Source organism: Terrapene carolina, unplaced genomic scaffold, assembly GCF_002925995.2.
Source record: "Terrapene carolina triunguis isolate 2854851 unplaced genomic scaffold, T_m_triunguis-2.0 Scaffold444, whole genome shotgun sequence".
Taxonomy (NCBI): Eukaryota; Metazoa; Chordata; order Testudines; family Emydidae; genus Terrapene; species Terrapene triunguis.
In genome coordinates, this window is record NW_020664795.1 from 23,831 (window position 1) to 40,718 (window position 16,888).

General features: G+C 62.6%; 4 protein-coding genes across 4 annotated transcripts; 2 read left to right on the top strand and 2 right to left on the bottom strand.

Moving 5' to 3' along the window:
- The first annotated feature begins 508 nt into the window (after positions 1-508).
- FITM1 (fat storage inducing transmembrane protein 1) lies at positions 509-2,004 on the top strand. Its single transcript, XM_024222949.3, has 2 exons — positions 509-836; positions 1,157-2,004. Exons 1-2 carry the CDS (start codon positions 595-597, stop codon positions 1,758-1,760), a joined length of 846 nt encoding a protein of 281 aa, XP_024078717.1. The 5' UTR covers positions 509-594; the 3' UTR covers positions 1,761-2,004.
- Positions 2,005-2,958: 954 nt separating this feature from the next.
- PSME1 (proteasome activator subunit 1) lies at positions 2,959-9,105 on the top strand. Its single transcript, XM_029913079.1, has 11 exons — positions 2,959-3,108; positions 3,917-3,949; positions 4,070-4,132; positions 4,518-4,619; positions 4,905-4,962; positions 5,079-5,176; positions 5,626-5,694; positions 5,774-5,841; positions 7,929-7,983; positions 8,224-8,310; positions 8,705-9,105. Exons 1-11 carry the CDS (start codon positions 3,070-3,072, stop codon positions 8,783-8,785), a joined length of 753 nt encoding a protein of 250 aa, XP_029768939.1. The 5' UTR covers positions 2,959-3,069; the 3' UTR covers positions 8,786-9,105.
- Positions 9,106-9,793: 688 nt separating this feature from the next.
- On the bottom strand, positions 9,794-11,446 carry EMC9 (ER membrane protein complex subunit 9). The gene is made up of 6 exons (XM_026658440.1): positions 11,358-11,446; positions 11,091-11,289; positions 10,804-10,880; positions 10,656-10,725; positions 10,380-10,474; positions 9,794-10,084 (listed from the first exon to the last, which is right to left on the bottom strand). Exons 2-6 carry the CDS (start codon positions 11,286-11,288, stop codon positions 9,904-9,906), a joined length of 621 nt encoding a protein of 206 aa, XP_026514225.1. The 5' UTR covers position 11,289; positions 11,358-11,446; the 3' UTR covers positions 9,794-9,903.
- A 599-nt stretch (positions 11,447-12,045) lies between these two features.
- PSME2 (proteasome activator subunit 2) lies at positions 12,046-15,276 on the bottom strand. The gene is made up of 11 exons (XM_026658441.2): positions 15,176-15,276; positions 14,605-14,637; positions 14,450-14,512; positions 14,113-14,202; positions 13,979-14,021; positions 13,782-13,879; positions 13,510-13,578; positions 13,361-13,428; positions 13,027-13,081; positions 12,701-12,787; positions 12,046-12,203 (listed from the first exon to the last, which is right to left on the bottom strand). Exons 1-11 carry the CDS (start codon positions 15,221-15,223, stop codon positions 12,123-12,125), a joined length of 735 nt encoding a protein of 244 aa, XP_026514226.1. The 5' UTR covers positions 15,224-15,276; the 3' UTR covers positions 12,046-12,122.
- Positions 15,277-16,888: the final 1,612 nt, after the last annotated feature.

Sequence of the window (16,888 nt, forward strand, 5' to 3'; positions counted from 1 at the left end):
CGCTGGCCCTGATCTAGCCCCAAGGCAGGGACTGGCTGGCTCAGGGGTGTGTGGAATGGGGTGCGGGGCCTTTTTTCCCCCCCGCATGCTAGATGGGGCCTGCACCCCCTGGAGGGGCATCTGCGCTCAGCATCGGGGGACCTCCAGCAGGAAACTCTCTGCCCCCCTAAATTTGGGGAAGCCTGGCTGGAGACCCCCACCCCATCTTCGTGACTTGTTCTCCCTGCCCTGGCATCCCTTGGCCAGCTCGGGGGGGGGGGGCGGATGTGGGGTCGCCTGTCTGGCAGCCCCTGGAGTTAGGGGGCTGGGATGTTGGGGGGCCTTTCCCCACCCCCCTCATCAGGTAGCTCCCCACCCTGTTGGGACGGCAGGGTGCAGGGGTGTGTGGCTGGAACATGGGGTGCAGTCCCCCAATTCTGGGAGCAGGGCATCAGCGCTAGGACAGTTTGGGGGCACCTGGGGGGGGGGGGGGGGGGGGGGGTGTCTGTGCCACCTGCTGTCTGTCAATAAACCTCTCGACATTCCTCAGGCTGCGTCCTTGGGGGGGCGGCGCCCGGGCTCAGCTGTCGCCGCGCGTCACTGTCGGGGGAGGCCATGGCCGGGAGCGGGGGCCGCCTGCCCCTCGCCCTGCTGGTCACCGTGGCCGGCTGGGCCCTGGCCCTGGCCCGGGGCCTGGTGTTTCTGAGCAGCGAGCGCTGCGCCTGGCTCCTGGGCGCCCCCTGCCTGCGGCGGGCGTATCACGCCTGGCTGGCAGGCGCCGTCCTGCTGGGGCCCCTGCTGCACCCCTTCGCCGACCCCCACGCCATCCTCGCCAACCAGCGCAACTTCTTCAGCCGGTGAGCGGGGGGGGCAGAGCCCCATGGGGGGGAAGATGGGGGGCAGGGGGTCACGGTCGGGGCTGTCAGGATGGGGGGGAGGGAGGTCCAGGGCTGGGGGGGCAGGGAGTCCGTGGGGTGGGGTGGGGCCGTGGGGGGGACAAGGAGACCTAGGACGTGTAGGGCTGTGGGGGACCGGACAGGGAGGCCCAGGGCTGGTGTGGGGCTGGGGGGACCAGGCAGGGGCTGGTGTGGGGCCACCGGGCAGGGAGGCCCGGGGCTGGCGTGGGGGCCAGGCAGGGGGCCCAGGACACCCCCTAACGTGCCCCCTCTCCCCACAGCACGTTCGTGGCCTCGGCCTGGGGCTGGACCTGCATCCTGGCGGGCGGCTTTGCCCTGCTGGTGAGCTACGGGGCGACAGGCCGGGCGCTGGCCCCCCTGCGCCCGCTGGCCCGGCTGGCCGTGGGCACGGGGCTGCAGCTGGCGGCAGCCGCCGCCTTCGGGCTCGTGGAGGAGCTGACAGGCTACTGCTACGCCCCACTGCCGGCCGGCACCCTGCTGCCCCCCCTGCCCGACCGGCCGGGCTGCCTGGCCGCTGGGCACCGCTGGCGCGGCTACCTGCCCTCCCGGCCCGCCTTCCTGCTCACCTTCTGCTGCCTGCTGCTGGCCGAGGAGCTGGCCGTCTTCCGGCGCTACCTGGCCCGCGGGCACCCGGCCGGCGCCCCCCTGCGCCTCGTCTTCCTGCTCAACGTGCTGCTGCTGGGCCTGTGGAACCTCCTGCTGCTGGGCACCGCCGTGTACGGCCCGGCCTACGGGCCCCAGCTGGTGGGGGCCGCCGTGGCCACCCTAGCCTGGTACCTCACTTACCAGGGCTGGTACCGCGCCCGCTGGTCCCCCGGCCGCCCGGGGGCTGGCCTCTTCCTCAAGGGCGAGCCGCGTGCCTGAGGGACCCAGGCATCCGGGAGAAGCACAGCCCCCCTGCCCCCAGCCTGGAGAGGGACTGTCTCCACCGCCAGCTGGGGGCGCTAGGGGGGTGAATGGAGGGGAGGCAGGAGCGATGGGGAGCTGGCTGCTGAAGGAACCCAGGTGTCCTGGCAAGTGGGGGGGGAGCAGACCCAGGAGGCCACGGGAGGGGACCCAAGTGTCCGGGAGAGGATCCCTCCCCCCACCCTTGAAAGGGGCTGAACCCCCCTCCGGGGGGAAATGGGGTTGGGGGGGGGGACAGGCGTCCGGGAGTTGGAGGGTGTTGGGGTGGGAGGGGAACCCAGGTGTCCGAGGAGGAATGGAGGCCCCCCCCCAACCCCTTCCTTGTGGGGGCAGGAAGACTGGGGGAGTTAATTCAGGGATGGGGCCCCAGGCATCTGTTGGGGAGGGGGGACGGGGGGAAATCCCAGCATGGAGCGAATGACAACAGGGGGACCTAGGCGTCCGGGGCACAAATAAAACATGGCCACCTGCCCTCAGTGGGGAAAAGCCTGTCGCTGTGGTTTATTGGGGTTGCTGGGGCAGGGTGACCTGGGGGGGAAGGGGTGACACGCCTCATGGGAATGATGGGGGAAGAGGACCCTGGTATCTGGGGGATTAGCTGAGGGTGGGGGCACTGCTGGAGGGAAGGTCGCAGCACTGGAGTCCTCCCTCCCCCCAGCTGCGGGCACTGCTCTGAGCTCACAGCCCAGCAACCCCACCCCCATAGCTGGGGGCACGGCGCGGGGGAAGCTCGCAGCCCAGACACCCAGCCCCTGGGGGCACTGCGGGGGGGGGGGAAGCTCGCAGCCCGGACCCACACAACCTGCCCACTGGGGGAGAAGCTCTTGCAGCCTGGACCCCCCTTCCTCTACTGGGGGCACTGCTGGGAGAAGCTCACAGCCCAGACATCCCTCCCCCGCTGGGGGCACTGCGGGGGGAAGCTCACAGCCTGGACCCATACACCCTGCCCCCTGGGGGCACTGCTGTGAGAAGCTCAGAGCCTGGACATCCCTCCCCCGCCGGAGGCACTACGGGGGGAAGTTCGCAACCCGGACCAGCCCCGCCCCCCCGGGGGCACTGCTGGGGGAAGCTCGCAGCCCGGAGATCCCGCCCCAACTGGGGACACTGTTGTGGGAAGCTCGCAGCTCGGACCCGCCCCCCCCCCGGGCCGGGACTTCCCCCGCGACTCCGTCAGTTTCGTTTTCACTTTTCAACTCGCACCATCATCCCCCCCCGCCACGCGCCTCGGGCCCCCCAGCTCCGTCACGCACCCCCCAGCGACCCCCCCATGGCTGCGCTGCGGATCAGCCCCCAGGCCGAGGCCCAGGTGAGGGGGGGGGGGAACCTGGCTGGGGAAATGTGGGGCGGGGGGGAGCAGATTTATGTGGGGCCTGGTTGGGGGGGGGGGGTTGGAGGACACGGAGGGGGAGTGGGGCCGAGGGGTGCAGGAAAGGGAGGGCTGGAGGGTTCGGGGAGCCGGAAGGGGGAAGCTTGGCTGGGGGGCAGGGAGGGGGTGTTGGGCTGGGGGGCTCGGGTTAAGGGGGTGCTGAGCTGGGGGTTAGGGGGAGCTGAGCTGGGGGGCTCGGGGGAGCAGGGAGGTGGAGCTGGGCTGGGGGGGCTCGGGGGAAGGGAGGGGGTGCTGGATTGGGGGGAGAGGGGGAGCTGGGCTGGAGGGTTCGTGGGACGGGGGTGCTGGGCTGGGGGGTTCGTGGGAAGGGGGGAGCTGGCCTGGGGGGCTCAGGGGACGGGAGGGGGTGCTGGATTGCGTGTTTGCCTGGGGAATTCGGGATGCAGCTGGGGGTAGATGAGGGGGTCTGTGCCTCTCCCCAAGCCCAGGCCCTGCCCATCACCCTGAGGGGGCAGCACGGTGACCCCAGTGGGGAGTTTCCATGGGGCAGTCGGTTCCCAGGCCGGGCGGGAAGGGCCCCTCCACGCCCCATCACCAGCGCAGATGGGGCAGGGCCGGGCAGGTGGCTGGGGGGATCGGGTGTCAGGGGCTGGCGGGGTGCCTGGGGCGGGGGGCTGGCAGAGAGCCCAGGCTTGCTGGGGGCTGGCAGAGAGCCTGGGCGGGGGGACGCGGAGGGAGCGTTCCGCTGGGACATTTGACCCCCCCGAAATTTCTTTCCCCTCCCCAGGTGGATTCCTTCCGGACCCAGCTCTGTGCCCAGGTGAGACGCTGCAAGCTTCCCCCCAGCAGTGCCCCCAGCCAGGGGGAGGAGGGGACCCAGGGCTGTGAGCTTCCCCCCAGCAGTGCCCCCCCATACTGACCTTCTTCCCCCTCCCCCCAGGCTGAAGCGCTGGTTGGGACCCGGTTCCCCAGTAAGATAACTCAGCTGGATGCTTTCCTCAAGGTATTTGGGGGGCAGGGAGGGGGGCTGGTTGGGGGGCAGGGGATGGGGCGGGAGGGGGATGTGGGTTTGCCTGGGACACGGGATGGGGGGATTTAAGGGGATCGTCAAGGGGCAGGGAGGGACATTAGAGGGTTTTGAGGGGCAGAGGGTGGGAGGCAGATTTGGGGACGGGGCAAGAGGGTTTGGGGGAATGTGGGGGCTGGAAGGGGATTGGGGTGCTGGGTGGGGGAATTATGGGGGCTGGAACAGGGTTGGTGGCTCGGGGGACGGGTGGGGGCATCATGGGGGGTGGGGAAGGTGGGGGGCCAGGAGAGGGGGGTTGGGGCAAGGGTGAAAGGTCACTCTGGGGGGCCCAGCTACTCACCACCCCTCCCCATCCCCCCAGGACCCGGCGCTGAACGTGGGGGACTTTGAGTCCCTGCGGGCTCCGCTCGACATCCCCATCCCTGACCCTGCCAAGGAGAAGGCAAAAGCCGAGCGCCGCAAGGTGAGCTGGGGGGACCCCAACATCGGGGGGAGCCCAACACGCCCCCCCAGCGTGACAGCTGAGACTGGGGGGGAGTTGCGTCATGAGGTCCCACAAACCCACAGGTCAGATCTGGGGCTCTCTCCCTCCCTGCACCCCCATTTTCTCATTCTGTTCTTTTGGGGGGTTCACCGGATGGGGGGGTTCTACAGTTCCATCACCCCTCAAGGGAGGAGGGTGATTGGGGGGGGGCCTGGGACTTCTGCCCTACACCCCCATTTTCTCCTGTCTTCTCCTCCGGGGCAGAAGGAAGAAAAGAAGGAAGAGAAGAAAGACGAGAAGAAGTCGGAGGAGGAGGATAAAGGTGAGTGGGGGGCCAGATCTGGGGGGGGCCTCCATTGATGGGGGTTGGGCCCCTGCCCCCCACTGCTTCTGGGGGTCTGTGGGTCCGACCCCCCCCATTTGTCTGTCTTTCCCCAGCGCCCCCCTGTGGCCCCGTGAGCAGCAACGAGACGGTTGTGGGGCTGGTGAGCCGAGTGAAAGCCGAGATCCAGGGCGCCAAGGAGGAGCTGGGGCTGGTGAGTGTGAGACAGAGCCACAATACGACCCCGGCCTGGCCACCGTGCAACACGCACCCTGCACAACGCTCGTCCCCCGTGCGCACAACACGGCCCTGGCCAGGCCACCGTGCAACACGCACCCTGCACGATGCTCGTCCCCCGTGCACACAACACGACCGTGGCCTGGCCACTGTGCAACACGCACCCTGCACGACGCTTGTCCCCCGTGCGCACAACACGGCCCCGGCCAGGCCACCGTGCAGCACACACTCTGCACGACGCTCGTCCCCCATGCACACAACACGACCCTGGACACTGCCACCGTGAAACACACCCCCTGCAGGATGCTCACGCCCCGTGCACACAACGCAAGAGGATGCACCACTCGCCTAGGTAACACACCCAGCAGGTTCCATCCCCTCCAACGGGGCAGAAGGACACACACTCATGGTCTCTCTCGTCCCCAGGTCTCTGTCTGGGTTCAACTCCAGGTGCCCCGTATCGAAGACGGCAACAATTTTGGGGTCGCAGTCCAGGTGAGTGTCCCCCCTTCTCCAAACTGCCCCCCACTTCCCCCCCCCCCCAGCTCATTAACCCCCCTCTCCCCCTCCCCAGGAGAAGGTGTTTGAGCTGATGACGGCCTTGCGGACGAAGCTGGAAGGATTTCAGACCCAGATCTCCAAGTGAGTCCCAAGTTTGGGGGGACCCCTTCCACCCCCAAATCCAAGCCACAGACCCCTCCTACCCCTGTCCCATCAACTTGGTTAAAAGCAAAACAAAGAATCAACCAACCACCCACAAGAACCAAGAAAATTCATGGGCAAAACCTGCTGTTAAATGCAGGGGGGAAAAGAGCTTGAAAAATCCAAAGGAGTTAAATGCCAAAAACCGTTAAAAGGAAAAATTGGATTTTTTTTCACAAAAGCAAGGAATCGAAATGGCAACAAACTTCATTCAATGCAACCTTTTAAGCTCACAAAAATCCCCAAGGAAATTAAATCCCAAACGCTGCGCCCAGTGCCGAGACATTTATTAAAAAAAAAACAAGGAAATTAAATTGCCTCCTATTTAAAGCAATCTTCATATTTTGCATTTAGCAACCATTTGTGCATTACACTGATTTTGACTTCACAACCTTGATATTTGATATTTTAAGAAGTTTTGCATTACAATTTTTCCTCTCCTTTGCAGCCTTCATATTTTGTAATTTAAAAAGGAAGTTAAAATGCACAGTGTCGGTAGATGCAAAAAACATTAAATGCAAAATGTGAAGGATGCAAAGGGGAAGGTTACTGTAAAAAAAAAAAATTGTTCAATGCAAACGTAAAGATTGGAAAAATATTGTGTGTTAATTTCCTCGTTATTGGAAATTAAAATTCTTGCACTTTTAAAAAATGTAAAAAACATTACATGCAAAATCTTTAAGCCACAATCCTATGAACACTTATACATGTGCTTAACTTTACTCCTGGGTGTTAGTATCACGGGTAATAGGCCTAAAATTAAGCCCAGGTATATGTGTTTGTGGAATTAGCAACTGAATTTGCAATTTAAAAAAGCTGTGAAGAGGAAATGCAAAAATTGTTAAATGCAAAATTATCCTGCCCCCCCCCCAAAGGAAATTAAATGCAATAAAACTTAGTTTCCACATAACATTTAAGCTTGAAAACTAGCAAAAAAAAGTTAGTTTCCAGAATGCAAAAAATTTTTGTCAAATGCAAAACATTTTAGTTTGCCAAAAATAAAGCAATGAATGCAAATATCAAAACGTTGTGCAAAGCAGCGAAGGGGAAATTTCCCAGTGCAAAATGGTACTGGTTGCATGGAGGATTAGAATGCAAAACCAAATATAAAATGCAAAAAAAAACCCTGCTTGCCAAAAGAGAGGAACATTTAACGCCAATGAATTGTGTTAAATGCAAAATACTAAAGGTTGCAAAATCAATTTAAATGCAAAATATCTTACCCATCAAATTTTTAATCTAAAAAAACCCTCAGGGAATCTTAAATGTGGAAAATAATTGATGCAAAATTAATGACGGTTGTAAAAAGAGAGCAAATGAATAACAATTAATTGCATTGAGCGCAACATATTAAAATTGCAAAAATTTGAAAATGGCATTTCATTGTCTTCGAAATGTGCTTTGCGACCTTTAGTATGTGTTTGAATTTTAAAACACTCCTTTCTGTTTGCAAGCCAAAGTCCCAGCCGGTTTGATTTGGTCATTGCAAGCGTCGTGGTTTTGCACGTGCAGTTCTGTGTTATAAATCCAATTTGAGGTCAGTACAAGGAGCCATAATACTTTGCAGGGACCAATCTCTGTGCACATTGAAATTCCTTGGTCGTTGGTGTTCCCTCAAGATTAAAAATTTGGCATTTCCGATTTTATTTTCAATCTTGCAAAACCAAAGCCTCCCCCGCAGGAAACGTAACAAACCTAATACTGCTCAATGCCAAATAAATGAACGCGGCCAAGAGGGTTTGAATGCAAATCCAACTTCGTTACCTGCAGATCGGTTCCTGGTTCGGGGGGGCGCGTTACATTTTCTGAAATTTTGTTAAGTTAGGAGGGTGGAAAACAAGGAAATTCTCAGTGCCCCAAAACTTCATGACGGTCACACAGTGGAGAGATTGGGCTACCCTTGTAGGGGGAGCCGCCTGCAAGGCCCCCCTCCCCCCCCGCCCCCGCAATGAGAGCCCCCAGCTCATCCTTCCTCACCCCCAATTTGGGGCTTCAGCTCTGACTTCTGATTCCCCCGCCACACACAGGTATTTTTCCGAGAGAGGCGACGCAGTGGCTAAAGCGGCCAAAAATCCTCACGTGGTGAGTGTCTGGGATGGGTGCAGCCGCCCGGACGCCAGGGTTCCCTGCTGCGCGGGAGAGGGGGTGCCCGGACGCCAGGGTTCTCCGCTGCGTGGGAGGGGGGGCGCCCGGATGCCAGGGTTCCCCACTGCACAGGAGGGGGCTGCCCGGACGCCTGGGTTCCCCAGCAGGGGCTCTGGGACACCAGGGATGGTGGGGGAGACACTGGGCCCCTCATTTCCCTGGTTCTGCCCCCCGCAGGGTGATTACCGGCAGCTGGTGCACGAATTGGACGAGGCGCAATACGCTGAGATCCGGCTGATGGTGATGGAAATCCGGAACCTCTACGTGAGTGGGGGGGGGCTGGAGAGAATCAGAGGGTTGGGCCAGGTGGATTGAGGGGAATAGCTGGGAGAGTGCAGTGAACGGGGAGGGGGGGCAGCTTCTCTTCTGTGTTGTAACCCCGTCCCCCTATTTCTCCCCTGAACCCCCATTCCACTCTCAGGCTGCCCCAGCCTCAGCCATCTGGGAAGGGAGAGACAGCCGACTTGGGGGGCTTTTCTGGGGGGGAGCGGGTTTGGGGGTGGGGGGTGAAGGCCAACATTAAATGGACCCCAGAAGACCTGGATCCCCCAGGGTAGGACTTGTGGGGGACAGAGGTGAACCCCTAATTTAGCCTCACCCCTAGAAGCCGGCAGCACCCCAATCCTAGACCAACTCCCCCATCTCCTCCCACCTCCAGGCCATTCTCTACGACATTGTGGTCAAGAACTTCGAGAAGATCAAGAAGCCACGGGGCGAAACCAAAGGCATGATCTACTGAGTGACCTTTCACCTCCGGCCTCCACCAATCACAGGGCGAGTTGGGAAGAGAGGCAAAGGCGGGATTCCTGTCTCGCCGCCTGCTGCTGATCAGAAAAATAGAGCTTTAGGGGTTTCGCGGCCGGTTTTGATTTAAAAAAAAAAAGAAAGAAAGAAAAGGCAACAAAATGCCAAAAATTTGCAAAATGGAAAATGTTCGAGGTTGTTGGGAAATTAAGGAAATGAAACTTTGTTTGCCAGAAAAGGAAACTGAACGGCCCCAAACAAACCTGTGAAATCATTTTAAAGATGCAAAAAAAATTAAGGACTTAAAAAAAAAAATGAAAGGACAAGATCTGATGGCGACAAAGTCTCTGCCCCCAAGTCTGCGTGAAATGGCAAAAATTCAACCTGGCCCCAATGAAGAAAAGCCGTAAACGAGCATGATTCAGTACGACGAGCGTCATGAAATGGAACCCACGAACGTCAGAACAAATCCCAGGACTAGAAATCCAAACCACGCCCTTACAGGGAAGATTTTGCCCCCACAAATTTAGGTTTTTGGCATTTTAATTCCTTATTTTGTCCTTTTCGCAACTAGTTTTGCCTTATGTTCCTTAGCGGTTTAAGGAGTTGCAATAAAATAAAATGAACGAATTGAAAGCAAATGGCCCCAAATTCTGTTGGGTCCGAGGTCGGTGGTGACATTTCCTTGGGGTTTTTACGGTCATATTTTGCATGTCAGGAGGTTTGGGGCATTGAATGGCCTTCAGTTTTTTGCCGTCCGACACTCATCGCTTAGGGGGAGGAGGATGCTGGGAAAACGACAGAACAATCAGGTGCCGAAAAGGAAAAATAAAAATAATCCAAAGGAAATTAAAGGCCAAAATAAAAAACTTTGTGAAATCTGCAAAAACGTAGCCAAAAAAGGGACCTAAATTTAGCATTTGGGGGCTGATGTGAGGCCAAGGGGGAGGAGTCTGGGCTCATTGGGGGAGGGGAATGGGTGGAATAAATATAAAGGAATCAGTGAAAGTCATCTGAGTCTTTACTCGGGCCAGCCAATGGGGGCGTGCCATTGTTCCAAGCAGTCCAATCAGAATACAGCCCCGGTTTCCCCAGGCCAGCCAATAGGGTCCCTCAGGCGCTGCCATTGGCGACAGACACCAGCCGGGCGATCTCAGTGTTGAGGTGCTGATTGGTCCAGTCCCGTCTGATGTCATCAAGGTGGGCGTCAAAGTCGATCAATTGGGTGTGAGCTTTAGCCTCCAGCAGGGACTTGCAAATGTGGCGGGAGGATTCCCAGTCACGCCACATGACTCTGAAAGAGACAGGAGGGAGCGAGGTAAATCCCGGATGCCTGGTCCCATCCCCGGTCACCCTGAGGGCTGGGAGCGGGGGGGGAGGGGGGGTGCCGTCCCAGACGCCTGGGTCCCATCCCTGGTCACCCTGAGGGCTGGGAGCATGGGGGGTGACGTCCCGGATGCCTGAGTCCCATCCTCGGTCACCCTGAGGGCTGGGCCGCGTGGGGGCACCATCCCAGACTCCTGGGTCCCATTCCCTGGGACTGGGTAGCATGGGGGGCCCATGGCAGGTTTTGGGGGAACCCCACTCACAGGTTCTTGTCCTTGGGGAGCCAGTGCCGATCCTGCTGCTCCAGCACAACGACGGGGGGCACGCGGGGGTTCTGGGTCAGTTTCCGGTTATCCAGCTGGGGGGAAGGAGAAGGGGGGCAGTTGGGGGACATGCTGGGGAGACCCCCCCCCCAACCAAATGTCAATCACAGCCCCCCACCCTCCGTAGGCACCCCCATGGGGTCCCTGATCACAGCCCCACACACACACCCTGCCCCCAGGGGGCCCACTCCAGCCCCCCCAAACCCCAGATCTCACCATGATCAATACAGCACCCTCAGAGAGCTCAGCCAGGCGTCCAGCCATCTTCAGAGCCAGGGGGGTGGGGCTACATGGGGGGGGCAGGAGAGATGTCAGGGGGGAATGGGGACCCCCTCCCTGCCCCCCCAGGGACCCCTAAAGTTACCTCATGTCGTCCAGCCCGGCATTGGCCTGGTAGTACCCAGCCACCAGCAGGTTAGAGCGAGACGCCCACAGATCAACCTGGGGAGAGGGGAGAGGTCGAAAGGGGAGCGTGCCCCATAAAGAGCCCCCCTGCCACCTGGTGCCCCCCACTGCCCCCACCCCACACAGAGCCCCCCCTGCCCTCCCAACACCCCCTGCCACCTGGCGCCCCCAGCCCCCCCCCCCCCTAGGGAGCCCCCCTGCCCAGCCCCAACCACCCCCTGCCCCACGGTGCCCCCTGCTGCCCACCTGGTTCAGAGCCACCTCCAGCATGACGCTGAGCGCCAAGTTGCTGTGGAAAAGGGGGACGCAGTCGGTGAGGAACAGACAGTCGGGGGGGCCCCCCCGGCGCCCCAGGAGCAGCCCATTGACGGCGGCGTGGGGGTGCCGGGCGGCGTGGAGGCACATCTTAGCATAGGCCTGGGCGGAGACCTCCACCTCGCCCATCCTGCCAGGCAGCAAAGGGTTAACACAGCCGGTGCCCCTCACTCCCGACCCGCAGCCCTGGGCTCTCACCTTCCCCCTGCACTGAGCCCCCCCAGGATATTGTTTGTCAGGGTACCCCTGGCAGCCCCCCTCGCCCTCTGATTGGCTGACTACAGACCAATCGCGTCTCGAGTGTGCGCTTTGCTTCTCTGGGTCCTGATTGGCCAGTGCTCCCTCCCCACAAGGGCATGGGGCCGCTGCGCTCTTCACCGATTGGCTGAGTGCCGCCCCCATCCCGAACGTGCCCTCCCCGGTCCTCCAGAGCCATAGAGGCGTCGCCTAGAGCGGCCCCAGGAGCCGCAGAACCCGGAAAAGACATATCCCTGCCCCATGGGGCGGGGCTACGGGGCGTTACCCACCATGCCCTGGGGCACATGATAAAACGCGGGGGCGGGGCACAATTGCCTAGGCTCAAGGGGGGGATGACAGGGCACTACCCATGATGCCCTGGGGCACAGATGCTAATCTAAGTCCTATGGTGCTTTACCCACAATGCCCCGGGGGCAGGGTCCTGTTCCCCACAATGCCCCAGGGCCGGGAGCCAGGTGCCGAAGGGCCCGTTCCCACAATGCCCCGGGGGCCGAGGGGCCCGTTCCCACAATGCCCCGGGGGCCGAGGGGCCCATTCCCCACAATGCCCCGGGGGGCAGACGCTGAGGGGTGTGTTCCCACAATGCCTCGGGGGCCAGACACCAACACAGGAGACAAGTTCTGGGGGAACCGTTTATTTGCAGTCTGGTTCCGGCCCCTCCCCTGCTGGGGGGCAGGGCTCAGGGGGGCAGGCGCCCTGGGCCCCTCAGTACATGGATGGCTTCTCCTCGCCTTTGGGGTTTGTCAGCTTCTCCAGGTTCTGGGTGAGGATGTGATAGAGTTCGGCCTGGGGGGAGACAAAAAAAAGGAGCTTGAGGGGGGCAGAGAAACCCCCACAGAGAGATTCCCCCCTGAACTGAACCCCTCCCATCGGAGCCCCCCCAGCCCTCACTGAGATCCCTCCAGAACCACACTCCCTGGGGTCCCCTCCCTATTCCCTGCTCCCCCCCAGCCCTCACTGAGACCCCCACAGAACCACACCCCCTGGGGTCCCCTCCCCATTCCCTTCCCCCCAGCCCTCACTGAGACCCCCACAGAACCCCCCTCCCCCCAGGGTCCTCTCCCCATTCCCTGATCCCCCCAACCCTCAGAGACTCCCACAGAACCACACCCCACGGGGTCCCCTCCCTGTTCACTCCTCCCTCCAGCCCTCACTGAGACACCCACAGAACCACACCCCATGGGGTCCCCTCCCCATTCCCTGCCCCGCCCAGCCCTCACTGAGACCCCCACAGAACCACACCCCACGGGGTCCCATCCCCATTCCCAGCCCCCCATACTCACGTAGAAGCCCCGAATGTCCAGCACCATGGTCCGGATCTCCCCATAGATCACCTCGTCCCGCTCATGGACCAGAGTCCGGTAATCCATCTGGGGGCAGGGGACACCGGTTAGCCTGGCTGGGGGCACTGCTGTGGGGAAGCTCACAGCCCCAGAGCCTTCCAACCCCCCCCAGCTCAGGGCACTGCTGTGGGGAAGCTCGCAGCCCCAGAGCCCCCCCAACCCCCTGGCTCAGGGCACTGCTGTGGGGAAGCTCGCAGCCCTGGAGCCCCCCAACCCCCTGGCTCAGGGCACTGATGTGGGGAAGCTCGCAGCCCCCAATCACTTACCACGTGGGTCTCCTTCGAAGCCTTCGCCACGGCATCTCCTCGCTCAGAGAAATATCTGGGGGTGGAGAGAGAGTGAGAGCAGGCCCAGACCATTACCCATAGTGCCCTGGGGCACAGACGCCCATGGGGAGAGCATTACCCACAGTGCCCTGGGGCTGGGGCACCAATGTACAGCATTACTCAGGATTCCAAGAGGCATGAAAGCCAATGTAAGCAATTACCCACCATGCCCTGGGGCAGAGACATGGTTGGGGGGGCATGACCCACAATGCCCCGGGACAGACATGGTGACCCACAATGCCCTGGGGCAGAGATGGGGGATGGCGAAACTCACTTGGAAATGGCTGTCTGGAAGCCCTCGACCTTGGTCTTGATGGCCGTCACCCGCTCCAGCACCTTCTCCTGGAGGAGGGGGGAGATGGGGGTGAGATTGGGTGCCTGTAGAGGGGGGACTGGCTGAGGGGGGACTGAGGGGGCCCTTACCTGAATGGCCACCCCAAAATCATTCCCGTCCTCAATTCTGGGGATCAGGTGATGGATCCAGGTGATGACCTGGAGACAGAGAGACAGTGAGAGGGGGCCAGGGCACTGCTAGGGGGAAGCTCGCAGCCCTGGGGGCACTGCTAGGGGGAAGCTCGCAGCCCTAGCATCCCCCACCCGTTGGGGGCACCATTGCAGGGAAGCTCGCAGCCCTGGGGGCACTGCTGTGGGGAAGCTCGCAGCACCGGCGCAGAGGAGGGTTCGGTGGGGCTCACCAAAACACATTTCTCCTTCAGCTCCCGCACCTCCGGCTTGACCCGGCCCAGCAGCGTCACCATGGCCTCGTTGCCCTTCAGGTAGCCACATTTGGGAGCTGGGGGGGGAAGAAACGGGAGGACAACAGGGGGTGAGTCCACAGCCCAACCCAGCCCCCCCAAAAATCCTGCCCCCCCAAAACTGCCCCAAAACTCACTCTCCTTTTTCTCCTCCTTATCCGTCTCCATGTTAGTCGAGTCCTGGAGGGGGGAAGGGGACAGGAAACGGGTCAGCGCCTCGCCAGCAGGGGGTGGCGTAACACGGGGGGAGGGAGGTTACCCCAAAACTCACCTCGTCCTCATCCTTGGGGGGCGGGTCAGGGATGGGGATATCCAGGGGGGCCCGGAGGGTCGAGAGATCCTTGATGTTCAATGAATCCTCCTGCATAACAGCAAAATTATCTGTGGGGGGCGCTCTCCCGGGGGGAGAAAAAGGGGGGGCAGGAGTGTGAGGGCCAACCTGGGGGGCACTGACAGTGTGGGGGAGACCAGCAGGGGTGTTCTGGGGCGACCCCAGGGGGGGATCCCAGCAGGGGACACTGGGGGCAACCGAGGGCTGTTGTGGGCACCGGGGGGCACTGACAGCGCATGGGGGAGTTTGGGGGTGCATGGGGAGGGGGGGTTCTTACCTTCAGGAACTTGTCCAGTTGAAAGATTTTTTGGGGTAAAAATGTTGACAGGAATTGCTCAGCCTGGGGGGGGGTGGGTGGGGGGTCACAGGGGGTATTTGGGGGGTTAATCCTCCCCGGGGGGGGGCGGTTAATCATGGGGGGGGCAGATTTACCTCCTTGAAGAGAGATTCCCTGAAGAGCTCGACCTAAAAACACGGAGAGGGCAAGAAAAGGCAGCTAAGTCTGGGGTGGGTCACGGCTGTGAAAACAGGGCTCAAGACCCTTGCCAACCCCCTCCCCACAGCACGGCGCCCCCCGGTGACTCCCCCCCCCTCCCCACGGCATAGTGCCCCTGCTGGCCCCGTGCCCCACAGCCCGCGGGCCCCTCCCTCTGCCCCACAGCGCCCCCTGCCGACCCCCCTCCCCACTGCACGGCGCCCCCCCCTCGCCTCACAGCCCCCCCTCCCCCTTCCCGACGCGCCCCCTGCCGGCCGGCTCCCCCGCAGCACGTGGCCGGCTCGGGGATTCCCCGGGGGAAGGGGAAGGGGGATCCCCGGGGGTGACGCACGAGTTGGGGGGCCCTGGGGGGACAGGTTTCCATCCCTCTCCTTGGCCCCCTCATCTCACCCGCCCCCCGCTCCCCCCCCCCCCGCGCCGCCCCCCCGATCTCGCCGCCCCCTGCTGCACCCCCGATCTCGCCGCCCCCTGCTGCACCCCCGATCTAGGGGCCCCGCAGCCCCCCACCTGCCGGCGGGACTCCCCGCTGACTTTCACAGCGCAGGCCTTGGCCATGGTCCGGGTCTGTCTGTCCGCGGGAGCCCGGCTCTGACCCCTTTCGATTTCACTTTGCCGGGCCCGCCCCCCGCCCCGCCCCGCCCCGGGCAGCGCCCCCTGCCGGCCCCCGCCAGCCTTGGGGTCCCCCTGAGACCTCCTGCCCCTACCCCCACTCCCTGCCCCCCTACCGTCCCCTGCCAGCCTTGGGGTGACCCCCATGAGACCCCCTTGCCCCCCCACTGCCAGCCCTGCCTCCCTACCCTCTCCTGCCGGCCCCCGCCAGCCTTGGGGTCCCATTGACACCCCCTGCCCCCCACTCCCAGTCCCGGGGTCCCCACTGCCAGCCCTGTTCCCCACTCACAGACCTGCCTCCCTACCGCGCCTGCCCCCCATTGCCAGCCCCGGGAGTCCCCACAGCCAGCCTTGGAGTCCCCCTGCTACCCTCCCTGCCAGCCCTGGGGCCCTTCGCCAGCCTTGGGGTCCCCCCGAGACCCTCACTGCCCGCCACTCTCAGACCTGCCCGCTTACCGTCCCCTGCCCCCCACTGCCCCCGCGGCCCTGGGCCCCCTGCCAGCCTTGGGCTCCACTGCCCCACTTTCCCAGCCCTGGGTCCCCCCGCTACCTCCAGTGCCCCAACTGCAAGACCTGCCCCCCTGCCGCCCCCCCACCGGCTCGCGGGCCCCCCTGCCGCCCCCCCACCAGCTGTTTCTCTTTCTCTTCCGTCCCCAGCGCGCTTCTTCCGCGAGTTCTCGGCCGGGCCCCGCCCGCTGCAGGGTGAGACCCCCGCGCCGGCCCCCCTACACCCCCCGGACCGGCCGCCGGACCCCTGCACCCCCCCGGCCCACCCCAGGGCCCGCCGCCTGTTCCCTACACCCCCGACCCACCCCAGGGCCCCCCCCCCCCCCCCCCCCCCCCCCCCCCCCCCCCCGGCCCCCCCCCCGCCAACCCCTCTGCTCCCCCCGGCTCGCCCCAGGGACCCCCCGCCTGTTCCCTGCATCCCCGTCGCCCCCTCTGCTCCACCCGACCCTTTTCCCGGCCCCCTCTTCACGCCCCCGACCCACCCCCGGCTCACCCTGCACCCCCCGCCCCCTGCATCGCCAGGTCCGATCCCCTGCATCCCACCGCCGGCCCCTGGGGCAATGGGGGACCGGGGTACAGGGCTGTGGGCGCGGGGTGGGGGATCAGGGTATGGGGTGGGGTCTGTCCAGGGGAGATTGGGGTACGGGGAAGCTGGTGTGGGGGCTGGCTCGGGATATCAGGGTACAGAGGGAGGCTGGCTGGGGATAGCTGGGTACAGTGGAGGGCTTGCTGGAGGATATTGGGGTACAGCAGGGGGCTGGTTGCAGGAATTGGGGTACAGGGGCTGGCTGGGGATATTGAGGTCCGGGAGGCCGGTTGCAGGAATCGAGTTACAGGAGCTGGCTGGGGATATTGGGGTATGGGGAGTTGGTTGCAGGAATCGGGGAATGGGTGGGGGCGGGTTGGGGGAATTAGGGTGGGAGGCTGGCTGGGGATATCGGGGTATGGGGGGTTGGTTGCAGGGATCGGGGTATGGGGGCCAGCTGGGGATATCGGGCTATGGGGGGTTGGTTGCAGGGATCAGGGTATGGGGGCCAGCTGGGGATATCGGGGTACGGGGGGTTGGTTGCAGGGATCAGGGTATGGGTGGGGAATATCTGGGTA

Coding starts and splice junctions, on each gene's coding strand:
- FITM1 (XM_024222949.3), top strand. CDS start 595: ATGGCCGGGAGCGGGGGCCGCCTGCCCCTCGCCCTGCTGGTCACCGTG. Junction 837..1,156: donor CAGCGCAACTTCTTCAGCCG/GTGAGCGGGGGG, acceptor CTCTCCCCACAG/CACGTTCGTGGCCTCGGCCT.
- PSME1 (XM_029913079.1), top strand. CDS start 3,070: ATGGCTGCGCTGCGGATCAGCCCCCAGGCCGAGGCCCAG. Junction 4,620..4,904: donor CAAAAGCCGAGCGCCGCAAG/GTGAGCTGGGGG, acceptor CCTCCGGGGCAG/AAGGAAGAAAAGAAGGAAGA. Junction 5,177..5,625: donor CCAAGGAGGAGCTGGGGCTG/GTGAGTGTGAGA, acceptor TCTCGTCCCCAG/GTCTCTGTCTGGGTTCAACT.
- EMC9 (XM_026658440.1), bottom strand. CDS start 11,288: ATGGGCGAGGTGGAGGTCTCCGCCCAGGCCTATGCTAAGATGTGCCTC. Junction 10,726..10,803: donor GCCGGGCTGGACGACATGAG/GTAACTTTAGGG, acceptor CCCCCCATGTAG/CCCCACCCCCCTGGCTCTGA. Junction 10,085..10,379: donor CTCCCCAAGGACAAGAACCT/GTGAGTGGGGTT, acceptor TGTCTCTTTCAG/AGTCATGTGGCGTGACTGGG.
- PSME2 (XM_026658441.2), bottom strand. CDS start 15,223: ATGGCCAAGGCCTGCGCTGTGAAAGTCAGCGGGGAGTCCCGCCGGCAG. Junction 14,203..14,449: donor AACTGGACAAGTTCCTGAAG/GTAAGAACCCCC, acceptor GCTGTTATGCAG/GAGGATTCATTGAACATCAA. Junction 12,788..13,026: donor CTTCGAAGGAGACCCACGTG/GTAAGTGATTGG, acceptor CCCTGCCCCCAG/ATGGATTACCGGACTCTGGT.